Raw genomic sequence first — 27,127 nt, 5'->3', positions numbered from 1 at the left:
TATGTTACTCAGGAACACAAAGTTATTCTTCCAAGCCATGCCCTTTTGTGCTTAATAAGATTTTTAATGGAAATTTGCATACTCTTTGTGTGAAAAAAATTAATAAATCATTATGAGTAAGGAATATAAAACTGTCACAGGAGTTAATATATTTGGATTTCCCCTGAGTGAACAGCTTGCCATAATCATTACCAGGTTTTGCATAGTGAAGTCACTTCACCATAGAAAAACTCACAAATAAAACTTCAGACTTGGGTAGAGGAGAAAAGGATCCCAGTGCCTGCTTGCTGCTATTAGAGCTTCAGTGAATATGTCAAATAATTTAGTATTAATATTTTTCTTGTTTTTATCCCATCTGAATTCTCCCCATCAATATTTCACAAATACACCTGAGAAAATGACTGGATTTGCTCTGAATTTTGCTCTAACAGAGATGCAAGAATTTCCCAAAGCATGGGAGTATGTTGCCCTAAGTTTCAACAGTAAATCAGTGCATTCTTTGTCAAACTTCTGTAGCAGATCTTCATGTGAGATTTTTTTTTTTTATGTGTGAGCAACAAACCCAGCCATAATATATGGATAGGCATAGCATAAAACGTACCTAGCAAATGGAGCACTAGCCATGTGGATATATAAATCTGACTGGGTTCAAGAATAGAATATTCTGGATAGAATTTATTTATTTATTATTTATTTGCAGGACTGATATGGCCGGCTGTCAAGTCGACGATGTCCAACTCTCAGTTCTGAAGCATTCTCACACAACCAGGCTTGGGTCAGATAAATACTTCTTTATTAAGAGGTACATGTAGCTTGTAAACAGAACATTGCTAAAACTAACGCCTTGGGTAAACCTCCCTCTATTTATCCCCCCTCCCCTTATTGCCTGGCGTCGTGACTCCTCTTCACCTGTTGTTGACCTCTCTCCTTCCTCCTCGAGCTTCTTCCTGGTTCTTTGGGCCCCAGCTGCCTGGCCGGCAATCAGCCCATCTAAATTGCCCATATATGGTTAAGCTGCTTCCCAACTCCCCTTACAACCATTAATAGCCACCCCCCCCTCCTTAGTTACAAGTGGCAGAAACAAATCAATCCAACTCCCAACGAATGCAATACAATGGAAAACAACAACAGTTGGGTGATGCAGGTTCTGACATACTGCCCCCCCCAAAACCCCTCTTCACCATGCTGGCCAGGAGCCCTAGAAATAAGAAAAGAGGAACTGGAATTATGAAAACATACATCCTATAGAGTTCAACACGTTCACCTGGGTTTGTTAGGATAATTCTTATAAAAGTCCAAAAGTAAGTCAGGAGCTCTAACATGTCTTTTGGAGACCCATTCAGCCAGAGATTTAGGGAAATGTTTCCAATGTACCAAATACTGAATGTCTCCTTTGAAGTTTCTAGAGTCCAATATTTCCCTGATCTCAAAGTGTTGTTCCCCCTCGATCATAATAGGTTCAGGAGGGGCCACTACCGGCCTTCATTTATCAGATTCCTTGTAGGGTTTTAATAGTTCACTGTGGAAGACAGGATTAATCTTCCTGAGGGTTTTGGGGAGTTTCAAGCGTACAGACATGGGGTTAATTACTCTATCCACCGTGAAAGGTCCTATGTATTTATTATCAAGCTTTCTACAAGGCCTGGAAGATTTCAGATTCTTGGTAGATAACCACACTTTGTCCCCCACTTTCTACGGTTCATGTGGTGCTCTCTTCTTATCTGCTTGTGTTTTATAACTTTCTCTAGCTTTTGCAATCGCTTTTTCTGCAATAGGCCACAATCCCCTTATCCTGTCACCCCATTCATCTACTGTTTTAACCCCTGTTTGAGCATGGGGAAGTTCAGGTATAGGTACAAATTCTTGCCCTGATACAATTTGGAAAGGGGACAGCCCAGTACTATCGTGTACAGCATTATTGTAAGCCACTTCAGCATAAGGTAATAAGTCCACCCAATTGTCCTGTTGATGGTTTATGAAACATCGCAAATACTGTTCCAACCCCGCATGCCTCCTCTCTGTCGCTCCGTCTGTCTGAGGATGAAAGGAAAAGCTCATTGCTTGCTTAGACCCCAAAAGGGTTAAAAATGCCTTCCAGAATTTAGAGGAGAACTGGACCCCCCGGTCGATGATCACTCTTTCAGGACAACCGTGTAATCTGTATATGTGTTGGATAAACAAGGCAGCTAGTTCAGGCGCTGAGGGGATGGCTTTGCACGGGATGAAGTGAGTTTGTTTAGAGAAGAGATCAGTAACAGTCCAAATCACAGTCATTTTCCTGCTCTCTGGCAGGCCTACAATAAAATCCATGCTTATTTCTTTCCATGGTTTTTCAGGGCAGGCCACAGTTTTTAATAACCCACGGGGTTTCCCCCCTTGCCTTTTGGCCATAGCGCATACAGGACAGGTAGTTACATATTCTGCCACATCTCTCCTGAGCGAAGGCCACCAAAATTGCCTGCGGAGTAGATGTAAAGTTTTGACAAAGCCAAAGTGTCCTGCTGTTTTATCATCATGGCACCTTTGTAGTACCATTTTGCGAGCCTCCTGGGGCACGTACAGTCTATCTGCTTTCCACCATGCCCCCTCCCTCTGGGTTAGTTCCTTCTTATTCTCCTGGAACCACTCATCCTGTTCCAGGAATCAATTTAAGTCCATTAATAACTCTGATTTGAGGAGGGTTTTGGTGGCATTACTTTGTGATCTAGTGACTGCAGCTGCCAGTTCTGGCCCCTGCTGGTTTGGAAGCTGACACCACCTTCTCCCTTTGGCTATTGTGCTGTGGCAGCCAGGAGAGAGCATCTGCCAAGAAATTCCTCCCTCCTGGGATGTATTTTAAAGTGAAATTAAATCTGCTGAAGAATTGTGCCCATCTTATCTGTTTAGGAGACAACTTTCTGGGTGATGTCAAAGCTTCCAAGTTTTTATGATCCGTCCAAACCTCAAAATCTTCTTCTGCTCCTTCCAGCAAATGTTTCCAATTTGTTAAAGCCCATTTCACTGCGAAAGCCTCCTTTTCCCACACTAGCCACCTCCGCTCAGGTTCAGTGAACTTGCGAGATAAGTAAGCACATGGTTTTAACACACCTTCCTCATCCCTTCGTAGGAGGACTGCTCCAGTTGCTACGTCTGAGGCATCTGCCTGAATAACAAAAGGTTTTGTTGGGTCTGGGTGTTTTAGGATGGGTTCAGCAGTGAATAATTTCTTGAGGTTTTCAAAAGCCTCCTTACATTCTGCTGTCCATTTTAAAGAGGCGCTGGGGGCTTTTGCAGCTGCCGAGGGTTTGTCCTTCGTTTTTAAAAGATCAGTCAGAGGGAGGGCTACTTGTGCAAAGTTAGGAATAAACTGTCTGTAAAAGTTGGCAAAGCCAAGGAAACTTTGCAGTTGTCTCCTGGTTCTTGGGGCCTCCCAGGCTAGGACATCCCGCACCTTATTGGGATCCATTTCCACTCCTTTATTAGATATTCTGTAGCCCAGATAGTCAATGCAATCCTTATGGAACTCACATTTGAATAATTTTGCATACAACTGCGCATTTAGCAGTTTCTCCAGCACTTTCCTGACCAATTTCACTTGTTCCTCCATTGTTTTGGTGTAGATTAAAATGGCATCCAAGTACACCAACACTCCTCGATAGAGGAACTCATGCAAGACCTCATTAATCAGCTGCATGAATACCCCGGGTGGGCCTTTTAATCCAAATGGGAGGATTCGATACATGTAGTGTCCCAGTGCGCAGCGGAATGCGGTCCTCCATTCATGCCCAGCTTTTATACGCACCCTGAAATATGCCTCTCTCAAATCTAGTTTGGTAAAAAAATGTCCTTTTGCCAAATGGCCTAACAAATCTTTTATTAATGGGAGAGGGTATTTGTTCTCTGTGCACATTGCATTTAACCCCCTATAGTCCGTGCATAAGCGTAAAGTACCATCTTTCTTTTCTCTGAAAATACTGGCGCTGCCAGGGGGGATTTGGCGGGCACTATGAAGCCTCTGCTCAAGTTTTTGTCAATGAATTCCCTCAACACCCCCATTTCCTTTTGGGTCATTGAGTACATCTTTGGGGATGGGTACTTTGCTCCTGGCACCATCTCAATTTCGCAGTCTGTGGGGTGATGTGGTGGTAGTTGGTCAGATTCCTTTTCGCTAAATACTTTCGCCAAGTCCCTATATTGCCAGGGGATTTCCTCCCCTCCCCCCACGTGGGGCTTCCTCCCTTGGCGCTGCTCCTTCAGGGCTACTGCCCCCAGCTCCCCTCGTGGGTTGGGCTCCGCCTGCGCAGTCCCACGCCCGCCATCCGGAAAGTCCAGAGTCTTCTCCCGCCAGCTGATGTTCCAGCCAGGACATTCCCAGAATGAGGGGGTAACTAGCCAGCAGCGCGACCAGGCACTTTAAAGCCTCCCGGTGTGTTCCGACTCTTAACTCAAAAGCCTCTGTGTAATAGCGGACCGCACCTCCCCCCACCGCTGTTCCATCCACTTTCCTGAAGATTATGGGCGTCTTCAGCCGGTGCACTTTCAAATTTAATCCGTTGACGAGCACAGGGCTGATCAAACTCCGGGAGCAACCTGAAACAAGCAATGCAGTGAGCCAGGCCCGACGAGTCAATTGCGGAGCACGGATCACTACCTCATACGTCATAGGACTCACCCGGATGTCCTCGATCGATTTGCTCAGGATCAGCTGGTCGTGCCTTGGGCTCTCCTCCCTTTCGCCGGAGCTCTCCTGTCCATCCTCGCTGTCTGAGAGGTAGGCCATTCTCAGCCTCTCTTCTTCGCCTCTCGCCACTGTGCTTTTCCGTGGGGCTTTCATTGCTCTTGCAGGTTTCTCAGCTTTTTTCCCTTTCGGCGCAGTTTGTAGCCTTGGGTTCTGGGGGCAGGCTGCCACGAAGTGCCCCTTCTCGCCGACCATGAAGCAGGCTTTCACCGCGGCCTGCGGCCTTGCCGAGCGGGTTAACTCCTTCCTTGCCGGTTTCCGCCCCATTTGCTTTGCGGCGCTAGGGGGCCGCCATCTCGCCTCCGCGCCACGCGGTTTGACTCTGGCCAGTTATGCCTCCAAGACGGAGACGTGGGTGATCCACCCTGCCAAGGTCTCTGGGCACCCCCGCACCACTGCCCTCTCGAAGAGCCGTGGGTCCAGCCCCTCCTGAAATAGCTGCACAAGGAACGCTTCTGGCCAGTCTGGCAGCTTCGCCACCAAGCGCTTGAACTCAAGCGCATACCCTGTCACCGAGCGTGGCCCCTGCTTCAGCTCCCAGATTGCCTCCGCTGCGTGCGAGCGGGCACATTGGTCCTCGAACCGGTCCCGTAGGGCGGTGATGAAGCGGTCAAAGTCCCCCAGTTCTGGGGCCTCCGCTTCATTCAAGTCATTCACCCACTCAGCTGCCACGCCTACCAGGAAGCGGGACATATACAGCATCCTCCAGGCATCGCTGGCAAACAGGCGCCCGCACGTGCCCATGCAGATTCTCACCTGGTTCAGGAAGGTGGGCAGTTGGGCAGGGTCTCCGTCGTACTTTTCTACCAGCCCCCATTTTCGCAACAGGTCCCCTTCCGCCTGTTGAGGTCGTTGGGCGGCTTGCTCCTGGTCCGCTTCCCCGCCGCGTCCTGCGGGGGTCTGGGCCGGGGCCTGATGAGGGGGAAGGGTCGGTGGTCCCAGCGGAGCCATTGGGGAGGGCTGGTCGATCGGCGCCGGGCCCTGTAGGGGGTTGGAAGGTTGCACGGAAGGTTGCGCCAGAATCCTTAGCTTATCCAACTCCTTCCTCAGTGCGCGCACTTCGCCTTCCAGCTTCCTCACCCGTTGTCCCTCATCCCATGGCGTTGTCACTGTGGTCGCGGTCCCCATGGCCCTCAACCATCGAGGGCGGGCTGGCACCTCAGGGGTGAACCCTCCAGCGTCTTCCCAGATGCTCAGGTCTCTTGGTGGGTCCCAGCGGTGGGCCAGTCGCCTCATTGGGGTCTTCAGTCTGGCGCCCGCTAGAGCTTCAGTGAGGGGGATTAGCCGCTCCTCCTCTTCTGCTGGCGCCTCTGGTGAACTTTTCTGCAGCTCCTCAGAGGCCATGTTAAGTTGCTGGAAGTTTCCTCTTGGGTGAAATCCAGTATCAGGGAGTTTTAGCAAAATGTCAAGTCCACGATGTCCAACTCTCAGTTCTGAAGCATTCTCACACAACCAGGCTTGGGTCAGATAAATACTTCTTTATTAAGAGGTACATGTAGCTTGTAAACAGAACATTGCTAAAATTAACGCCTTGGGTAAACCTCCCTCTATTTATCCCCCCTCCCCTTATTGCCTGGCATCATGACTCCTCTTCACCTGCTGTTGATCTCTCTCCTTCCTCCCCAGCTTCTTCCTGGTTCTTTGGGCCCCAGCTGCCTGGCTGGCAATCAGCCCATCTAAATTGCCCATATATGGTTAAGCTGCTTCCCAACTCCCCTTACAACCATTAACAGCCACCCCCCCTCCTTAGTTAAAAGTGGCAGAAACAAATCAATCCAACTCCCAACAAATGCAATACAATGGAAAATAACAACAGTTGGGTGATGCAGGTTCTGACATGGCTATCTCATGTAATGACTCTAAGTGGTTCACAACTATCCATAAAGACATACTAGCTAAAAACAAAAGTACCCTTCCCCCCAGATGCCATACCAAACATCCTCTCAGCTCAACCCCCCCATCCCCAAGCCCAATGCTTGAGGGAAAGAACCAGGTCTTCATGGCCCTATGGAAGGCTAAAGGGGTAGGGATCCCTCAGATCTCAGGTTCCAAAGGGTTGGGGCGGCCACCGAGAAGGCGCTCCTACAAGGTCCCATCAGGGGCAACATTTAAGAGAGGGGACCTGGAGCACGCCCACCCTATCTAACCTAGTACAGGTAGTCCTTGACTTACAACCACAATTGGGACTGCAGTTTCCATCACTAAGCAATGCGGTCGTAATGTGAGATGTCACGTGACTGCATTGCTTAGCAACCACAATCCCTGCAGTCCTGGTTGCCATCATTAACCAAGAATCGTCGGTCATTAAGTGAGTATCTACGCCAATCCAAGCCATTCCAGGCTTGGTCCCTCCCAGTCCCAAGCCTCAGTAAGGTAAGGAGCTGCCTCCAACTCCCTCCACCTGCTTCTCTCCCCTCATCTCTGCCCTTTAAAAAAAAAGTAAAAAGCAGCCCCAGAGCCGTGGCCAAAAAGCCCCTTTGCGCCACACTCCTGGGCTGGGCTGAGGCTGGCTTTGCACTGCAAATTAAAAAAAAAGTAAAAAAGCAGTCCCTGAGCCACCGCTCAAAGGGGCTTTTTGGCACGCTGCACTTTTTACTTTTTTTTTGCAGGAGCACTCAGGGAAGGCATGAAGCCTTAAGACCACCCAGTCTACCTTCATGAAAGCGCACATGATGGCTGTCACTTTCTCCACCACTTCCATTGCCGGTATTCAGCTTTCAGCCCCTTCATCCCTCCTCTCAACCACCACAGAAAGTGTGTCAGGAGGGAACTTTTCCTCAATCACACCCAGGAAACCAAAACTGAAGAATCCAAAGTTGCTGCCGCCTTCTTCTCCACACCAGGCAAGCATCTCCTGATCCTTTCTGGTTTGCTCAGGTGGCAAAACTTGAGAAAACATGGTGCACCACCATCTTACACACCTCTATGCACATGCAAGATGACAGTACCCCACATTTTCAAAGCATGCTTTAGCATAAGGATCAGTTTCCACTATGCATGTATAAGGTAGATGGGAACAGTGGAGTACTGCCCCCGTCCCCCACCAACAGTTCCTACCTTGGGACATTCACAATCATGGGCATCTGCAAAATGATGAAAGCAACATCACACTGCAGGCTCTGCCCCTCTGGGACCTGCATACAGCATCACAATGTATGTACAAAAGAGGCAAGGCTTGTGTCATGGCACCACAACATACTTCCATTATTCTAAACCTTCTTTACATCCTGGCAGTTGCTGCTGGACAAAATGCTAGCCAACAATGCTATCTTTATTTATGATGTACAGGTCATATTAATGAGAAGGACTGGTAGATTCTCATGGCTTGGTCTACCTCCTCTCCCACCAAAGATCACCAGCTTCTGGGAAAAGATCTTCTTACCATTCTTCTTAACAGGGCTGGGGCTTGGGAGGAGCCAAATTTGGCAGATGGCAACAAGTATTTTGCATGGACCTGTTCAAAACCCTATTGGACACAGGTTCAGAGCTCTTCCAGAATACAGCTATTCTGGAATAGTGCTAAATCCATAACCAAAAGAGGCCTGACAGCTGAGAGTGGGGCTCATTTTTTAACACAGATTTAGCACTGTTCCAGAAAAGCACCGAAGCCATGTTCACAAGTAGTCCAAACAAGAGTTGACAGACATAAGGTTAGTTGACCTCTGAAACAGCTGAGAAAGTGCTCTCTGTCTTTCTCTCTCTGCCCATCCTCCACTGCCATCACTCAGCCAAAGCTGTTTAGGTATGCAAGGAGATACCTTGGAAACTTGGGGGATACATGACAGAGTCCAGTTTGAAAGAAGTGAACTTTTCCACTGCCCAGAGTGGAAAGGCTCTGGAAGATGCTGCCCAGGGCTGCAAGAGAGGAGGCTTGATGATGTCAGCCCAAAGTGGCCAATAGTGCCAGGCTGATCTCACCCCCAGGGGTCACCTGACTGTGACAGCAACTAAATGGTTGGTGAAACAGATCAGGCTGCATCCACAGCAAAATTGCTATGGCATGTTGATTCCTTAAAGGGGAAAATACCAGTTGAACACTAGATCAGCTAAAGATCACTTTAAGCCACCTCAGATATGGTGATATGAAAGCAATTTTAGGAGGACATGGCAGGGGAAAAAAAGGATTTCATGTCATGATTAGTGCAAGAAGGGAAAGGCCCTGAGAAAGTGACCTTTGAGTCACTCTGAGCTTTCCTCACCACTGAGTTAAAGTGCTATTCGCTCATCCTTAAATGAATAGAAAACTACCTGCATTAAATTTCATGTCCCATCTGCTAATCCCTATCCTGCCTCTATTATTTTGTTTTGGCTTGCCAAATAATGGTGGTGTCCTGATTTATCATGTGTGGGTCATGTTTTATTTTAAATAGTTTATTTATATTTCAAATTTGGTCACTGCCCATCGCACTAGGAAGTGATTCTGGGTGGTTTACAATAAAAACAAAAAATAAATATTAATTTGTTGTTGTTGTTGTTCAGTCGTTTGGTCGTGTCCGACTCTTCGTGACCCCATGAACCATATTGCGCCACGCCTTCCTGTCCTTCACTGCCTCCCTGAGTTTGCTCAGTTTCATGCTCATTGCTTCAGTGATGCTATCTAACCATCTCATCCTCTGCCGTCCTCTTCTCCTTTTGCCTTCAATCTTTCCCAGCATCAAGGTCTTTTCCAAAGACTCCTCTCTTCGCATTAGGTGACCAAAGTATCTGAGCTTGAGCTTCATTATCAATCCTTCCAATGAACAATCAGGGTTGATTTCCTTTAAGATTGACTGGTTTGACCTCCTAGCAGTCCAGGGGACTCTTAAGAGTCTTCTCCAGCACCACAGTTCAAAGGCATCAATTCTTCGGCGCTCAGCCTTCTTTATGGTCCAGCTCTCACAGCCATACATTACTACTGGAAAAACCATAGCTTTGACTATGCGGATCTTTGTCGGCAAGGTGACGTCTCTGCTTTTTAATAAGCTATCTAGGTTTGCCATAGCTTTCCTCCCAAGGAGCAAGCATCTTTTAATTTCATGGCTGCAATCTCCATCTGCGGTGATCTTGGAGCCCAAATAAATGAAGTCTGTTACTGCTTCCATTTCTACCCTATTTGCCAGGAATTGATGGGTCCAGATGCCATGATCTTAGTTTTTTTAATGTTGAGTTTCAAGCCAGCTTTCGCACTCTCCTCTTTCACCCTCATCAAGAGACTCTTTAGTTCTTCTTCACTTTCTGCCATTAGGGTGGTATCATCTACATATCTGAGGTTATTGATGATTCTCCCTGCAATCTTAATTCCGGCTTGTGATTCTTCCAGCCTGGCATTTCTCATGATGTACTCTGCATATAGGTTAAATAAGCAGGGTGACAGTATACAGCCTTGTCGTACTCCTTTCCCTATTTTGAACCAATCGGTTGTTCCATGACCGGTTCTAACTGTTGCTTCTTGGCCCGCATACAGATTTCTCAGGAGACAGGTAAGATGGTCTGGTACCCCCATCTCTTTAAGAATTTGCCAGAGTTTGTTGTGATCCACACAATCAAAGGCTTTTGCATAGTCAATGAAGCAGAAGTAGATGTTTTTCTGGAACTCTCGTGCTTTCTCCATGATCCAGCGAATGTTGGCAATTTGATCTCTAGTTCTTCTGCCTCTTCGAAACCCAGCTTGTACATCCGGTAGTTCTCGGTTCACGTACTGCTAGAGCCTAGCTTGTAGGATTTTGAGCATAACCTTACTAGCATGTGAAATGAGTGCAATTGTGCAATAGTTTGAGCATTCTTTGGCATTGCCCTTCTTTGAAATTGGAAGGTAAACTGACCTTTTCCAATCCCGTGGCCACTGTTGCGTTTTCCAAACGTGCTGGCATATTGAGTGCAGCACCATAACAGCATCATCTTTTAGTATTTTAAATAACTCAGCTGGAATAGTGTCATCTCCACTAGCTTTGTTGTTAGCAATGCTTCCTAAGGCCCACTTGACTTCACTCTCTAGGATGTCTGGCTCAAGGTCAGCGACCACACCAGCATGGACATCAGGGACATTAAGATCTTTCTTGTATAGTTCTTCTGTGTATTCTTGCCACCTCTTCTTAATCTCTTCTGCTTCTGTTAGGTCCCTGCCTTTTTTGTCCTTTATCATGCCCATCTTTGCACTAAACGTTCCTTTCATATCTCCAATTTTCTTGAAGAGATCTCTAGTCTTCCCCATTCTATTGTTTTCCTCAATTTCTTTGCATTGTTCATTTAAGAAGGCCTTCTTACCTCTCCTTGCTATTCTCTGAAAATCTGTATTCAGTTGCTTATATCTTTCCCTTTCACCCTTGCTTTTCACATTCCTTCTTTCCACAGCTATTTGTAAAGCCTCATCAGACAGCCATTTTGCTTTCTTGCATTTCTTTTTCCTTGGGATGGTTTTAGTTGCTGCCTCCTGTACAATGTTACAGACCTCCGTCCATAGTTCTTCAGGCACTCTGTCTACCAAATCTAATCCTCTAAATCTATTCATCACCTTCACTGTGTACTCACAAGGAACATGATCTAAGTCATACCTAAGTGGTCTAGTGGTTTTCCCTGCATTCTTCAATTTAAGCCTAAATTTTGCAGTAAGAAGCTCATGATCTGAGCCACAGTCAGCTCCTGGTCTTGTTTTTGCTGTCTGTATAGAGCTTCTCCATCTTTGGCTGCAAAGTATGTAATCAATCTGGTTTCGGTATTGACCATCTGGTGATGTCCATGTGTAGAGTCGTCTCTTGTGTTGTTGGAAAAGAGTGTTTGCTATGACTAGCTTGTTCTCTTGACAGAATTCTATTAGCCTTTGCCCTGGTTCATTTTGTGCTCCAAGGCCAAACTTGCCTGTTATTCCGATTACTCCTTGACTTCCTACTTTAGCATTCCAATCCCCTATGATGAAAAGGACATCTTTTTTTTGGTGCTAGTTCTAGAAGGTGTTGTAGGTCTTCATAGGACCGGTCAACTTCAGCTTCTTCGGCATCAGTGGTTGGGGCATAGACTTGGATTACTGTGATGTTGAATGGTTTGCCTTGGATACGCACTGAGATCATTCTGTCGTTTTTGAGGTTGTACCCCATTACTGCCTTTCCCACTCTCTTATTGACTATGAGTGCAACTCCATTTCTTCTAAGGGTTTCTTGGCCACAGTAGTAGATATAATGGTCACCTGAATTAAATTCACCTATTCCCGTCTATTTCAATTCGCTGATTCCCAAGATGTCGACGTTCAATCTTGTCATCTCATGTTTGACCACATCCAGCTTGCCTTGGTTCATAGATCTTACATTCCAGGTACCTATACAATATTGTTCTTTACAGCATCGGACCTTCTTTTCGCTTCCAGATACATCCACAGCTGAAAGTCCTTTCGGCTTTGCCCCAGCTGCTTCACTCTTTCTGGAGCTACTTGGAAATGCCCTCCGCTCTTCCCCAGTAGCATATTAGACACCTTCCGACCTGAGGGGCTCATCTTCCGGTGTCATATCTTTTAGCCTTTTAACATTGTCCATGGGGGTTTCTTGGCAAGGATACTGGAGTGGGTTGCCATTTCCTTCTCCAGTGGACCACATTTTGTCAGAACTCTCTGTCATGACCTGCCCGTCTTGGGTGGCCCTGCACGGTATAGCTCATGGCTTCACTGAGTTATGCAAGCCCCTTCGCCACGACAAGGCAGTGATCCATGAAGGGGAAATATTAATTAAAATATAGTAAAAATGCAATAAAAATACTGTAAAAATACAATAAAAACCATATACATGCATAAATAATAAGGACAGTGATTGGTGGATTCCTCTAAATTTGTTTCCTACCCTTCCACTATGTTGCCAGCCAATGGGAATACTGATAGAAGGATGAGATGGGATCTTACAGGCATGATATGGGTATACTCTGGATGTATTGGGACTTTAAGCATGTTTGTTGGGAACACTAGGATATGGAGAGAGCAAATACATGAATACTTGCCCTGTAAAAGTGGATGATAGGTAGACTCTCCTTTTGATATTTTAATAGCAGCACAACCCTCCACATGTGTATTCAAAATCTGAGTTCAGCCGGACCTCACTTCTGTATCAATGTGCACAGGATTGCAGCCTAATTTGGTTGTTTTTTTCCAATTCTAGTTGTTCAAAACCCATCTCTCAGCAGCTGTAACTTTCACTCTGTGCTTCTGGGTGAAAGAGAGAGAAGCGCCCCTTTCCCTGAAAGTAGCACATAAAAAACAGAACAGAACAGAAGTTGAGGACCTGGAACAACTAAATTTATCTTGTTTCTTTGGAAGTGCGTTCTTCTTGTCCTTGCTTCCCAGTGTCTTGCCACACCCTACCTCTCAGAGGTGCCACACAGAAAAGAGAATTGCATCCCTCTCTCTCCACCACCAATCTGCTCATCTAAGTGGAGTTGATGACGCCTTCCTATTTGGATCAGCCAGTGATCCTCCTCTGTTTTCTTCCAAGCTGCTTCTGCCTGAGCAGAGCTGCTGGGTTTGATGAGAGGGCTGGCTCTTCTGCTTTCTCGCACAGGTCCTCCGTCCTGCTGAATATCTATTGGGTGGGCTTGTTTGGTACACAGATTTAGCAGACTTTCAAAATTTTTCTCACACATGGGCTTGGTAGGGATGTGATATTTTCAAAAAGCACTAAACCATACTCAAAATGTCACAGTACCTTGCAGTCTACTGAACAGCTGTTCAACTGGTATAGCTATGTCCTTTCCCCCTTTTCTCAGGGGGAAAAAAATAAAAGGATGGCAGCAGAGGAGAGTGACCAAGACTTGTGTGTGTGTGCAGGAGCCATCCTGAAGTGGCCAACAAATTCTGAGCTATTCCCACCACATATGGGGCATCTGACTGCCCTGCCAACACAAAAGCACAACAGATTTTGCACATCTTGGAACTGCTATAGTTTTCACAAGAGGGGAAAACCAATTTCAGCACAGAAACAGCCAAGGATGACTTAAGCGTGTTTCATTCAAGAGCAGCATGGAAATATGGCAAAAAAAAAAAAAAGGATGCTAGGACATGTTTGTGCTTTGTTTATGTGCAACTGTGGAAAAGGCACTTCCTTAGGATACTCTGTACCCCGTATTTTATTATTTTTCCCTCTCTGTTGTTTTTCTCTGTTGCTAATCCCTGCTCTGCAAATGTTCCCCCCACCCACACCTGTTGTGCAAGCAATGAGAGAAGAATGCTCTTGGCGTTCCACTGCAGAGCTTGCCAGTCTGTTCATAGTATGTGCCTTGCCGTAAAGAGGAAAGACAGAAAAACAGGGTTTGAAATGCAGCACAGATTAAGCAGTCTGGAGAAAACCATTCTTCAGCAAACTCTGTTCCTGCTTTTTGCTTACTTGCTACACACCAAATTACAGTGGCAAGAAAACCAGGAATCCACAAAATACAGTGGTACCTCTACTTACGAACGCCCCTACTTACGAAATTTTCAAGATACGATCAGCTCCGGCCCCAAAAATTTACCTCTACTTATGAATTCGCCTCGACTTATGAGCCATTTTCCGCCCATTCCACGTGGTCCGCGGCCATTTTTCTGCCCGTTCCACGTGGTCCGCGGCCATTTTCTGCCTGTTCCACGTGGTCCGTGGCCATTTTCCCACCCATTCCACGTGGTCCGCGGCTGTTTTTCCGCCCCTGACACGTGGTCCGCGGCCATTTTTTCTGCCCTGCCACGTGGTCAGCGGCCGTTTTTCCGCCCCTGACGCGTGGTCCACGGACGCCGGAACGGATTAACAGTAATTACATTGAACCTTATGGGAAAATTTACTTCAACTTGCGACCAACTCGACTTGTGATCAGAGTCACGGAATGGATTAAGTTGTAAGTAGAGGTACCACTGTATAGTAGACACTGTCCATTTTGCAAGAGAGAATTGTCCCATTTTGTACTAGCTTCTCTTCCCAATTGGAATCAATCCTTTCTTTCATTTTCCATGCCCGGGGGGGGGGGGGCTTTCTGCTTTTTGGCAGATGTGCTAGAAAGGTGGTAGGTTCACTAGAAGGCACAGCATTGCCACTCCAGGTTTGTGCATCTAATAGGGTTCTTGCTCTGAGGCTAGAATGGCACGCTGCACAACTCAGAGGGCACTTTTGCTGGTCTTTGGGGCCTCAGGTGTAGCCAAGGCCTGTATACTTCAACTTGCACCTTACTCACTGAACAATGAGGAGCCTTGGAAATAACTTCTCTCTCTCTCTCTCTCTCTTTCTCTCTCTCTCTCTCTCTCTCTGTGTGTGTGTGTGTATAGAGAACTCAGTTACTCACTTTGTCAAAGCTTTCCAGATGCCCAACTATGCCATGCTCTCGTTCCACTATCACAGCCATCCGGCTCTGATGCTCTTAATTTACTGATTCAATGCCTGGGATTTCTGCTGCTGCTCATACCACTATCTCATTCTCTGTCTCTCCTTTCACATGAGTCTCCATCCGCTCTGAGGCTTCATTCTCCCTCCCTTTGGCTCATTTCCACATAGAGAGGATGACAAGCAATTACAGCTTGCAACTATTGCAAGATGGAGAATATTAAATGGGATAGACGAGGCTTCTCAGAATCCCAGTTTGAAATACATGATAGGAAATCAGAGGACCACAATGGAATTTGCTGGAGGGAAGGGGGGCCTTTTTAATCAGAATGCATAAGAGAGTGTGCATGTGTGTGTGTGCGCGCGCACATGCATGTGTGTGTGTATGTGTGTATTTACATATATAGGCATGTTTGCATTAAGGATATTATATATACACACACACACATATACACACAAATCAGTGTGTATTCCTACTATTATCTGTAATAATAACAGTAGCAGGATGGTTCATTTATTTTATTTATTTATTAAACAAATTTATATGGCCGTCCAACTCACACACGGTGACTCCGGGCGGCTTACAGAAATCAGACCCCTAATACAAAACCCACTACGCCCCCCCACCCCCTTGGCAACAACAGCACATTCAGACTAACTATTTGATGGGTTCTGTACCAATCTGGGATCCCCAGGCCTGCTGGCAAAACCATGTCTTCAGGGTTTCTAACATTCTAATAAAACCAGCAGTAAAACAATATTCCCAAGTACTTGGGAAAATATATCTTCACTTGTGTTGAAAAAAAAAAGTGTCATATGCCACCACTGAAAAGTCCTTTTCTCTTATGGGAAAAGATTGTGCTTTATTTGGGGGAGCCAGATGAAAACCTTAAGGGCTGAGTAAATATGCAGAGGAGGAAACGCTCCTTCAGATAATCTGGCCCCAACTTGTTTAAGGATTTATAGGTAATACCGTTACTCTGAATTGAGCCTGGCAGCCAAGCACTTAGTAAAACACTTGCATACTATGATCAGATTGGCTACTTGCAGGTAGCAGTTTAGCTGCTCTGTCCTGAACTAATTGGCATTTCTGGGCTGTTTCCAAAGGCAGGCCCATTACTGAGGTGTCAGCTTGATAAAAAACAACCTGAACCACTGAAGCCTCTTGAACTTCTAGTGATAGTGATGGATCCAGGAGTACCACCAGCCTATACCCCCATGCAAGTCAAGTGTTATTTCCTTATATATTTGCTCTGACCCTGCCCATGGTTTTGAAGTCCAGCTTCTTGCAAACTGTACAAGGTCAATGTGGCCTTTGTCCAAAAACTGTTGTACATCCATACTCTAAAACATCAATTCCCAAACTGTGGAGCATGGACTTACTGCAGGAGATCTGCGATATGCATCAAACACAGAAAATAAAAATTGTCTACTCACACAGCTCTTTTTGGCACAGATGTTGACTGAAAGATACTTCACAGACTGGCTAGCATAGAAGGGAAATTGGGAGGGGCAGTACAAGCAAATGTGGATTTGTTCAGCCTTTCTTCCACTATGTCTCTCCCTCTAACCATTCATCATGTGTGCATAACTTTTCCCACTGCTGCCAAGCCCTCTGCCTTATGCCTGAAATGCCATTCAGATTCTTGCTCCAGCACCAACCCTTCAGCCCTGCTGTTCCCAAGGTGTCACTATGCTGCTCTCCCTGACCCTGTCCCTCCAAGCTACCCCATGCCCTGCCTGGACTCCCTGCACTTTCCACCTGCCCCAGACACCTCTTATTTTGACAACCTCTCCGAAACTATGCCAATGGGTTTCTCCATCCCCTTTCCTCACTTGCATGACCGAAAGGCAGTAGCTGTGTTGCACAAGAGGAAAAAGGATCCCCAGGACGACCTGTGGGGTCCCCTTAAACCATGCCACCATCACCCACACACCTGAAGACTCTTCCACAAGCCTATTGGCCACCACTGCTCACACACACTAGTACTTGCCTCAGTGGCCAAATGGAGGTCTCACTCTATTGTTGTTATAATTATTTAAATCGTCCAATAGCTGGAGCTTTCTGGGTGGTTTATGATAACACACACTAAAAGATATAATTTGAATAAAAACCTATACATAAAGGGCACTCCTCCATTTCATATGGCTAATATATGGTGTGATAGGAATACCCCCTCTCCACCAGTCACTGGTTGCCTTGCTTTTTTTAACAAGCTCACCAGTGCAATAGTGAAAAGCTGAACTTCTTCCTAACAAGATCACTGATGGAACAGAAAAAAATTGATCTGTATCTGGTTTTTTAACCAGGTGAAATTGAGTTCTGCCAATCCTCCCTTCTAGCCTGTAGCAGGAAAAATGGTAAAACGATGGTCCTCCCTCCCTCCTGTCCAGGAGGAGTAAAGAAGCAGAGGAATTCACCAATAAGGTAAATGTGGTCCAAAACAGGCTGCAATTATGGCCAATGCAGAGAAGGAGTTGAAATGTGGAAAAGGATTTCCTAAAGCAACTTCATTTCCAGCTGGCTAATGCATGGGGCTGTAGCAGCTAAAGGGTGTAATGCAGAAAAATCCTAGGCCCTGCAGGAACCTGAGACTGGTCTGCCCCCATTAGCCTGCCATGGTCTGCTGGCTGACCACTAGATGGCAGTGCAAAGCACACACAAAAAAATGTTTTTTTACTAGGTATCTGGATTTTTGCTGGCTAGTTTCTAGCAGTTGATGGGGGAAGGGGGTTGTACGAAAAGGTTCTTTGTCACACTAGGCCAGATCAATTAAATCCTCTAAATAAATGTGTAAGGACTGCTGGTTTGAATCAAGGGCAGGATTTATTAAGGTACATATTCATTTAAAAGCGTTACAGAATTTATAGTAGCTTTTGGTCAATATGTTTTATTTCAGTCAACAGATATTAAATGTCTCTGTAAAAGCAATTACTATCACAGGGTTCTGCAAAATTGTGACACATTAAAAAGGGGCCTTCATTCTTGAAGTTTGGAAATCACTGCTGTATAAGATTTGTCCTATGTAAAGAAATTCAAATAATCGTACCCTCAGAAGGAATACCGTAATTTGCTTCATATCTTGTTATAGATGAACTTATTTATTTCATATAATTGTTTTCATGTTTCTGTTTTAAAAAGTGTCTCAAAGTGATGTGCACAATTAGAATAAAAAATAAGATGCAAACAAGAGTACTATAAAATAAAAGCATTTAATACAAAGTATCAATATTAAGCTGGGGGGGGGAGGATGAATGAAAAGAAAAAAGTAGCAACTCCATAAATACGAATATCAAGTACAGTACCAGAGACCATTCCTATTGGGCTGGGTGAGGCAATAGCCCAAGCCTAAAACTTCAGACAGACTGCATGTATTTCTGTAGGGCAAGATGGAACAGAGAGCAGACCACATTGTCCATTCTTGACATATCTGTAATATGAATCAAGATAGTAGAGCAGAGTTTGAGATCTTTGAGATCTGAGGTGGCAAGACCCAGTTGTTGTACAAATCTAATCCAGTGCCACTTATTTCAGCTTTAGCAGCAACCTCTAATCCTTTCCTTTCTCAGTTTCTCAGCCAACTTGCCTCTGCCAAGAATTCTGGTAATTAAAGTCTACATATCTAGAATAAGTCCATGTTTGGACAGACTCTCCTATACTACCATTCATTCCTACCAGAAGATAATACTTCTCCTTTCCCTTTGAAAAATATTATATTTACATAAATCAAGTCAAAAGACCATGCCCATATGAGGACTGGTTTCCTGGACAGGAAAAGAAAAATGATCTGTCACCAAGAAATCATCCAGGATCTGTCATCAGGGAAATGGCAGTTGTGCAGAACTCTGTAAAGTGCAACAGCTAATAGAGTCAGCCTCTTCAAGCAGCTTTTCCCAACTTGGTGCTCTAGAGGGGTATTGGAACTTCCACTCTGAGAATTCATAGCCAGAATTCCATTGGCCTCATTGGAACTGTAATTTCTATATAGTTGTAGATTGCAAGACTGGGAAAGATACATTTTATTTCTGCCAATAAATGTATCTGTTCAGTGTATAAGAGCAATACACTATAACTAGTTAGTCCTGATGTGAAATGGACAGAGAATTAATTTTTCCCCTCCCCCAAGAAATTTTAACTTGTTGTCTAAATTTTAGATCAAGCGGACTGCATCTCCTTCCTTAATCTGATTACCCTCTAGATCTACTCCCAGCATTCTCCAGCCAGCCGGAACACTGTTGAGAATTCAGTGAGTTAAAGTCTACACATCTCAAAGATGCCACATTTGGGAAAGGCTTTCCAAGCCTTACTCTGGGCTATAGAATAACATAGTTTTGTGATTGGAATACTCATTGGAACAGAAAGGCAGGATACAAATGAACCCATCAAACACAAAAATAAATAAGTAAAATTTCCTTCGCTGTCTTGCCTTACCTTTTCTGTGGTGAAAATACTGTTTGTCCTATATTTTCTTTTATATATTAGTACTATTTGTGGAAGATGCCATGGGAGAGGGTGGAAGGATGGCTGAGGAAAAATCAGGAGAGGATGTCAATTGCTTTTGTATTTCTGGACCATTGACATATCCTGCAAGGATAACCAATTAACATATCTTTCTGCTGGGAGAGTGAACATGGACCAAAGCAACAATGGAATCTCATTAACTCATAAGAATTTATATAGCTTAGTATCTGTTTTGTGTACAAAGCTACTAGAAGCCTGCAGTAACAATTAAGATGCTCTTAGATCCATGATCATTTCATTACATTTGTTACAGACTGTCTAAATGTTGGTATTCCACGGAATAAATGGAATGTCAACCTTTTTACCCTCTATAAGGACTTAAGGAGCCATCTTATAACTCCTTACCTGGTAAAACACCTGGAAAACTCTGATCTTTTTTTTATGTACAGTTGTTGTTAACAGATCAGTATGATTCAGTCTCCTGGAACATACCTAAATTTTGTTCTACTACCTGTAAAATTAGGCAGACTTTTATTATCCACTGACGAATCCACACCAATTGTAATTTTTTTTTTACTCTATTTTTATTTTTAATGTGTTTTTGTTTGCAATTCTGGTCAGTGACCATAATAAAAATATTCATTCATTCAACCTTTTATAGCTCAGAGGTGTCAAGCTAAGCTATTACTTTTCTATCCAAGCATGCTTTGAGGTAAATGTGAAAGAGTGAATTATTTAAAAAATAAATTACTACTAATTGACAAAGGAAAAGTTATGTTTTTATTATGTTTTTATTTTTTTTTTCACAAACAACATGCTTTTATAATTACTTTTTTCTTCTTCACAGTTACACATGGGTTGTATATCACCTTAAAAGAAACAAACTCCACTCCCAAGTTCAGCTTCAGCCTTGAACATTAAAGTGTCTTCTATACATCTTTATGATGTCTACATCATTAAACAGGGCACATGAGAGGAGATAACCTCAAAAGCCATCACCCTATGCAAAAACTCTGGTAGACTTTTTCTAGGAAGTCCTGCTGCAATTATTCCTATGTGTTACCACTTTCATTTTGTCCTTATACTCCATCTTGTCTCTTTCAAGTTGCCAGGCCAAGTAGTTGACTGGGACAAGCTAAACAGTCCAATTCAGCTTCCACCCTACCGTGAAATGGAAAATGAAGGTTCTTGAGAGCACCACCTGACTGCCTCCTATGCACGCTCCTTGCATTCAAAGGTAGTTACACCCGTACTTGCCACTCATTCCTCAACAATGCAAGAAATGCTGAATGCCGTATCTTCCCCAGAGAACCACACCCCTTTACAGAAGTCCTGACATCACTTCTGTTTGTTACTTCAAAAGTTTTCTTCAAGTGGGCATATGTTTTCTAAACCTTATAATGCTTTCAGACTCCTGAAATCTTGTATGTTTTAAGAGTCCTTCTGGCAGCAGTTATTCTGCCTGACTTTCTCTTGAAAGTACTTAGGAGATACTTGAGGTCCTTAACAGATATCATTTCACATTTCTAGCTCTACTGTGGCTTGGCCCTCCCTTCCTTTTAGTGTTTGATCTACCACTGAGAATTCCTGCCCTTTCCTGGATAAGAGCAAACAATTCTTTCTCTCTCATGGACTGTCACTCCCGTTTTTGTCTGTTCTTATTGCTTACCACTTCTTCTCCTTGCTCTGATGTTCTGTATTTCTACACTGCCATCTTAACTTGCTGCAACTCTCCCAGTCTCAGGTGACTTTCGCTCTCAGTTTTACCCATGTGAGAATTATGTACCAGTTTGAAAAAAAAGCTATTGATCTCTGGGTTCCTACAACCTCAGCAACATCACAGAGGTGAGCTGAATCAGCTCCATTGTAAGGCTCTTCCTCACTTGCCATGGAAATAGCTTTTTTTTTTCCTACCATGTCCTCATCCCCAAAGATACTGAGGCAGCTTGACGTTATCTATAGCTGTTCCAATCTATATGTAAGATTTGCCCCCTTTGACAAGAGAAACTCCCGTGACACGTGTGGCTCACAAAAGAGGTTTACTCATGTGTAACATAACAGTTACAAACAAAGCCAGGACTGGCTTGGCACATTTACATTGCTCATTTATAGTTGTCCCAATTCCCCGCGGGCCCCGTTGCTAGGTTACATATTACAGATTAGATTACAGATTGCCCCTCTAATCCCCCCCTTCTACTTGAATGGCAGGTTCAGCCCAGTTCTCTTGTTTCTTTGATTGTTGTTGCCTATGGCGTGGTCGTTGCCTTCGTTGGGGCTTCGGTCCACAGCCTGGAGCTTCCCCTCATGCACTGATTGCTCTTCCTCAATTCCGCGGCTCTCTCCTTTGTCTATAGCACCCGTGGCCCTCTGGCGTTAACACAGTGCATCCGCTCCAGATTAGTAAAGTTGCGCCAGGTGGCCCATTCATTAGTTTGCGGTTTCGCACTTCCTCTTTCTGCGCTAGCGCTCAAGCGGTGAAATTGACTAAAGCGCGGCTGGGCAAGTTCCTAGCCCTGCAGCACTGGCTGAACCTGACATACCGCCCCCCTGAAGACAAGTCCCCCTCTTAATTGGGTTACTAGGGTGCTGCCCCCACATCTGCCATAACGATGTGCCTTTCCTCGGCTTGGGGCTTTGGCCTTACCATGGCCAAGTCACTTATAGGACGGGTCCCCGAAGGTTCTCCTTCCCTTCCTTCGCCATTGCACACATCGAACAGCTGGCCACGTATTCCCTCGTATCCCTCCGGAGAGACGGCCACCAGAACTGTTCGGCCACCAGAACTGTTCACGCAGGAGGTGGAAAGTTCTAACAAACCCACAATGTCCCGTAATCTCGTCCGTGTGCCCTCTCCTGAGCACATCCACCCGGCAAGCTTCTGGAACATAGAGCCTCCCCTTGTGCTCCCCCCAGCTCCCTTGTTTCTTCAGGGAGTCCTTGTTGCTTGCCAACCAGGGGTCTCCCTCACTCACCTCCGCACAGCGCCGCCTCAGCTCCAGCTCGGCTCCCTTCCCCTGTTTCTCCCTTGGGGGTTGGGCTCCGCCTTTCGCCTCCAGCGGGGTCATCTTCGGGTCCCTCGATTCGAGCGGCGGCTTCTTCAGGGTCCTACAACCCTCCAGATTCCACTGGGCACAGCAGGGTCCCAGTCTACCGCCGGCTTCTCCGCTCACACTTGGCGTGGACTTCTCGGCTCCCATCACCGCTACTGCCCTCGCTCTTGGCGCCAGTGTGGTTTGCTGCAGAGCCCTCGGGTCCCGCTGCCACCATCTCTGCTGCAGCCGCCCTTTGTGTTGTTGTGGGCCCCTTCGCCGTCAATGCCACCATCACCTCGGCTGTCGGCCCCTCTCGTTTGTTGGTCGCCCTTGGCGCTGTCCTCGTATTCGCCTCACGTGCAGTTGGTCGCCCAGGCCCCACTGTCGTCGCCGCTGCAGCTTCCCGACCCTTGGCTCCCCCTCCTGCGGCCGCCACCTCCTCGAGCTTCATTGGGTTCTCTGCTCCAGTGCCTTCTCTGCGGCTCGGCCCAGTCTGTCCAGTAGTGCCGTCGAATCGCACCGTCTCAGCTGCCGCACCCTCTCGTGCGCTTGCCACCCTGGCTCCTCTTCTGGTCTCCCTCGGCGCCGTCCTCGCCTCGCGTGTGGTTGGCTGCCCAGGCCCCACTGCCGTCGCTGCTGCAGCTCGCTGGCCCTCTGCTCTCCGTCGCGCAGCCGTCACCTCGCTGAGCTCCGTGGGGCCCCCTGCTCTCGTGCCACCTCTGCGGCTCGACCACATCTGCTCGGTGGTGCCCCCGAACCGCACCGTCTTGGCCACCCAATCGATGTGCAGGTTCTGGTAAGCCATGCCAGCCCCAGCACTAGTGCGTGGTTGGCCACCGGGGCAACTACCAAGCCTAGCTCCTCCCGGCTTGTCCCTACTGTCAAACCGACCAGCTCAGTGCGATACTGCACCGGCCCCCCTCCTGCCGTCGATCCATTCAACTGGCTGAGTGCGAGGGGCTCCCTGAGTCTCCTCACTCTGAGCCCCAGCGCAGATGCTAGTACCGGGTGGATCAGGCAGTGGGTGCATCCTGAATCCAGCAAGGCGTCGACTTTCGCCTCTGCTTCTGATCTCACCCCCTTGAGGTGGACCCTGATCCTCATGGGCAAGTAGTTTCTGCTGTCCCGCTGTTCCTCATGCTGCCACTCTGTTGGCTGCTCCAGGGTGCGCCTCAGTGTTGCCGGGCGTCGCCTCCCGCTGGCTCGCTCTCCCCTCCTCGCGGAGCTGGGCTTCCTCGTGAGCCAGCCAGCTCTGCTGCACGCCGCTCCATGAGCTGCTGCCTCCTCCCAGGATCGGTCAGGGTTTCTTGTAGCTGGGAATCGCCAGCCCCATCCTCTGTGCAGCTCACCAAGACCCCCTGCCTCGAGGGGCACTGCACCATCCGATGCCCTTTGCCCCCACACCGGTAGCAAATCCCCGCAGTCTGCCGGGCATCTCCAACCTCGATCCTCCGCCGTCGGCTCCTGCGCCTCGCCTCCAGTGCCGCCTCATTGCGGTCCGCTGTGGCTGGTATCGGGGCTCGCGTCTCTTGCTTCCTCTGGTCTCCGGTATCTCCCGCCGTCTCCGCCAGCCAGCTCCACCTCACTAGTCTCCAGGTCGTCCCTACTGGGTGCTCTCCCCTGGATCTCCGAGTTGCCTGTCCTGCGTACGGGGATAGGTTAGTGGCTTGGGGCTCCCCGAGAGCTCGCTCCTCGAGCTCCTGAATTGCGGCACCTCTGCTGGCCGCCAACTCTCCTTCACACTCCCCGTCAGGCTGACCACCTCTGCCAGCCTGGTCTCCACGCTGCCCTCTGAGGCTGCCCCAGCCGGGGCTCTGGCTCCGCCACGCCATGCCTGCCGCATGCCTGGTACGGCTGTCACCCGCTGCTGGAGGTCGCCCTCTGGCCGGTCCAGCCTCTCCTCCAGCTCCTGGCTCCTGGACCCTGCGCTGCTGCTCCTGGGAACTGCACGTCCCATCAACCCCTCTGGCTCCATCCCGCCGCCGAGCGCCCGCTTGGCGCCCCGCGAACTGGCCGTGGTTGCGGGTCCCCTCTTCCTTACGCTAGGGACTGGAGCCGTCTGCGCAAACTCTGGTCTGGGCTCCGCGCAGCTTCTCGAGTTTGTGCCCTCACTGCTGCCGGCATCGCCCGATTCCTTCTTCACCTGCGACTCAGGCCTTGGGGCTTTGCCCCCCTGGAGCATGGTCTGCAACATCACTTGGACGGCGTCCATCTGCTGCTCGATCTTGGCCTCCAGTCGGGTGAATCATTCCTCCAGCTCCCGGGCCTCGGGTTCTGAGTCATGACTCATTGCGACCCCCCATGCTGGCAACCCGTCAGGGCTCCTGCCCCCGCCGAATGACCACCCGTCCTCTGGCGCCTTCTCGGCTGTGTCCGTGTGCCGTTTGCACTGGACTGGTCCTGCCGTCGCGCCTTCGGATCCGGGCTCCTGGTTGCCCTGCTGGCTAGCGGTTTCCCCATCGCTTGCCATCTCCTGGTGCCGTCAATCGATTCCTCTCTGGTCCTGGCTGCAGGGAAAGAAGGTGAGCGCTCCTCGGTACCGGGTAGCACTCAATGTCAGTCCTGGCTTTATGTAAGATTTGCCCCATTTGACAAGAGAAACTCCCGTGACACGTGTGGTTCACAAAAGAGGTTTACTCATGCCTAACGTAACAGTTACAAACAAAGCCAGGACTGGCTTGGCACATTTACATTGCTCATTTATAGTTGTCCCAATTCCCTGAGGGCCCCATTGCTAGGTTACATATTACAGATTAGATTACAGATTGCCCCCTGTAATCCCCCCTTTTGCTCGAATGGTGGGCTCAGCCCAGTTCTCTTGTTTCTTTGATTGTTGTTGCCTATGGCGTCTTTGCCTTCCTTGGGGCTTCTGTCGCGCGCACAGCCGGGAGCTTCCCCTCACACGCTGATCGCTCTTCCTCAATTCCGTGGCTCTCTCCTTTGTCTATAGCACCCGTGGCCCTCTGGCGTTAACACAATGCATCTGGTCCAGATTAATAAAGTTGCGCCAGGCGGCCCATTCATTAGTTTGCGGTTTCGCACTTCCTCTTTCTGCGCTAGTGCTCGAGCGGTGAAATTGACTAAAGCCCGGCTGGGCAAGTTCCTAGCCGTGCAGTGCTGGCTGAACCTGACACTATATTCCTGGGATCTACATCTGGCAGCTGCAGTCCCCATGGCTGTTTTTACAGGGCACCATGGTTACATATGCTGCCCTAGCCTACTGCATTCCCACTTCGGCAGCACTCGGTGGCATGGTGACGACTCTTGTTATTACAGGCAGGCTAACTACAACAGAATTTTCTCCACCGCCATCCACTGGTTATTTCTGGGTGCTGCCACCACTTCTTGATAGACCTCACTTGTTACCAGTCACTTCCTCCTGCTTCACCCTGAGCCCCCCCTCTGTGGCATTCTTTTGTCAGCCAAACTACTTTTTAAAATAAGGTGTTAGGCTTTAGACAGGTAACAAGCATGGAGGAGGATTTGTGAGGAGCATCAGGAGAGATCCCTCCTGCTTCACTCTGTGTCCTGCTTAGTGTCTGCCACATGTTAGCTGGGCAATTTGACAAGTGGTAAACCTGCCATGATAAGCATCTGTCTAACTCACCACACCCCTGCAACGATTGGTAGCTGGTTTTCCTGCAACACCAGAGAATCCACCAATCTATTTCCTTAATGTGGCCTTCAGTAAATAAGTAAGGACAGCACCATTCACTGGGCTTATTACTGTGGCACAATAGGGATTGGCAGTGGGGGCAGTACAATTTATGCTGGCATTTCCTTCCAGCTATGAACTGACTTGGTGTCTGGAACAGCCCATAGCTGAAAATGCTGTGGAACTAGATCTATTTGTTTATTTGCGATGCTGTGGCTTTCCTTCCCTGCTTCAGGGAACTCTTCTTTTACCCTTCCTCTGATATCTGAGTTTCAGGTCTGAAAAGGGGTAAGCTAATTTTATGGCTTTGCAGCTGCCTTTAAAGCAGAACAACCGGATGAAATTGACAAATGTTTTGTCAGTTTCCCCTTCCTAGCACCAGACCAGGCATGCTAAGCTCCTTGCTTCTTTTCCCCATTTCTCCTGTGTGCAGCAGGATGATAGATTGGCAACTACTTGGGTAAACAGTGATTTTGCTCCTTGTTCTCAGCATTTCAAGCCAGCAGCAGTGAAGATGATTCTGAATTTGGAAAATGGAAATGATGCTGGATGGTGGGGCTCTCAGATTCTCCTTCCATTCGTTCATGGTCAAACCCTCATTGGCTTAAATAGCACGGGCCCAGGTTATTGCAAGAACTTATCTCCTCCCACACTAGTCTGCCAATTCCCTAATACCTCCTTGGTGTCAGATTCAGCCTAGTGCACATTGCAGCGAAGAGTCGTTGTTCAGTTTCACCGCCTCAGGCGAAAGGTAATCAGGGCAAGTAAACAATGAAACCACAAGTTAACTACCGGCAGGGGGCGGGCAATTAGAAGCGGCAACACTGTGGCGCAGCCGGCTTCCCAGGCGCCCCGGCAACTCCAGCTTACAACACGCTGGAAACGCAGCAATCAGCGGGCAATTCAAACCCAGATTAAAACAACCACCACAAGGAAAGCCCCAGGAACACAAGGGCAGGAGAG

The 27,127-nt window shown here is 47.3% G+C and overlaps 2 protein-coding genes across 4 annotated transcripts in view; one reads left to right on the top strand and one right to left on the bottom strand.

Moving 5' to 3' along the window:
• Window positions 1–785: 785 nt before the first annotated feature.
• LOC148217205 (uncharacterized) lies at window positions 786–5,407 on the bottom strand. Its single transcript, XM_088133609.1, has 2 exons — window positions 4,652–5,407; window positions 786–1,198 (listed from the first exon to the last, which is right to left on the bottom strand). Exons 1-2 carry the CDS (start codon window positions 4,982–4,984, stop codon window positions 1,178–1,180), a joined length of 354 nt encoding a protein of 117 aa, XP_087989735.1. The 5' UTR covers window positions 4,985–5,407; the 3' UTR covers window positions 786–1,177.
• Window positions 4,653–27,127, top strand: part of VSTM2A (V-set and transmembrane domain containing 2A) — a 152,073-nt gene continuing 129,598 nt past the window's right edge. For 2 of the 3 annotated variants that reach the window (XM_088133501.1, XM_088133452.1), the window contains exons 1-2: window positions 4,699–4,750; window positions 20,583–20,714. The gene's annotated coding sequence lies outside the window, so the exon portion shown is untranslated. Of the gene's footprint in view, window positions 4,751–20,582; window positions 20,715–27,127 lie in introns of all 3 variants that reach the window. The other variant, XM_088133412.1, reaches the window with a different exon arrangement.

Source organism: Python bivittatus, unplaced genomic scaffold, assembly GCF_059951505.1.
Source record: "Python bivittatus isolate LINGU-HERP-01145 unplaced genomic scaffold, Pbiv_v1 ctg000000_np1212, whole genome shotgun sequence".
In the NCBI taxonomy this organism is placed as follows: domain Eukaryota; kingdom Metazoa; phylum Chordata; class Lepidosauria; order Squamata; family Pythonidae; genus Python; species Python bivittatus.
The sequence above is the reverse complement of the archived record's forward strand: the minus strand, read 5'-3'. Positions and strand labels throughout refer to the sequence as shown.

What these genes read in the sequence shown, in the direction of transcription:
- LOC148217205 (XM_088133609.1), bottom strand. Translation starts at nt 4,984, where the DNA reads ATGGGGCGGAAACCGGCAAGGAAGGAGTTAACCCGCTCGGCAAGGCCG. An exon ending in AATCGATCGAGGACATCCGG is followed by an intron (nt 1,199 to 4,651) that starts GTGAGTCCTATG and finishes TCTTATTTCTAG; the next exon opens with GGCTCCTGGCCAGCATGGTG.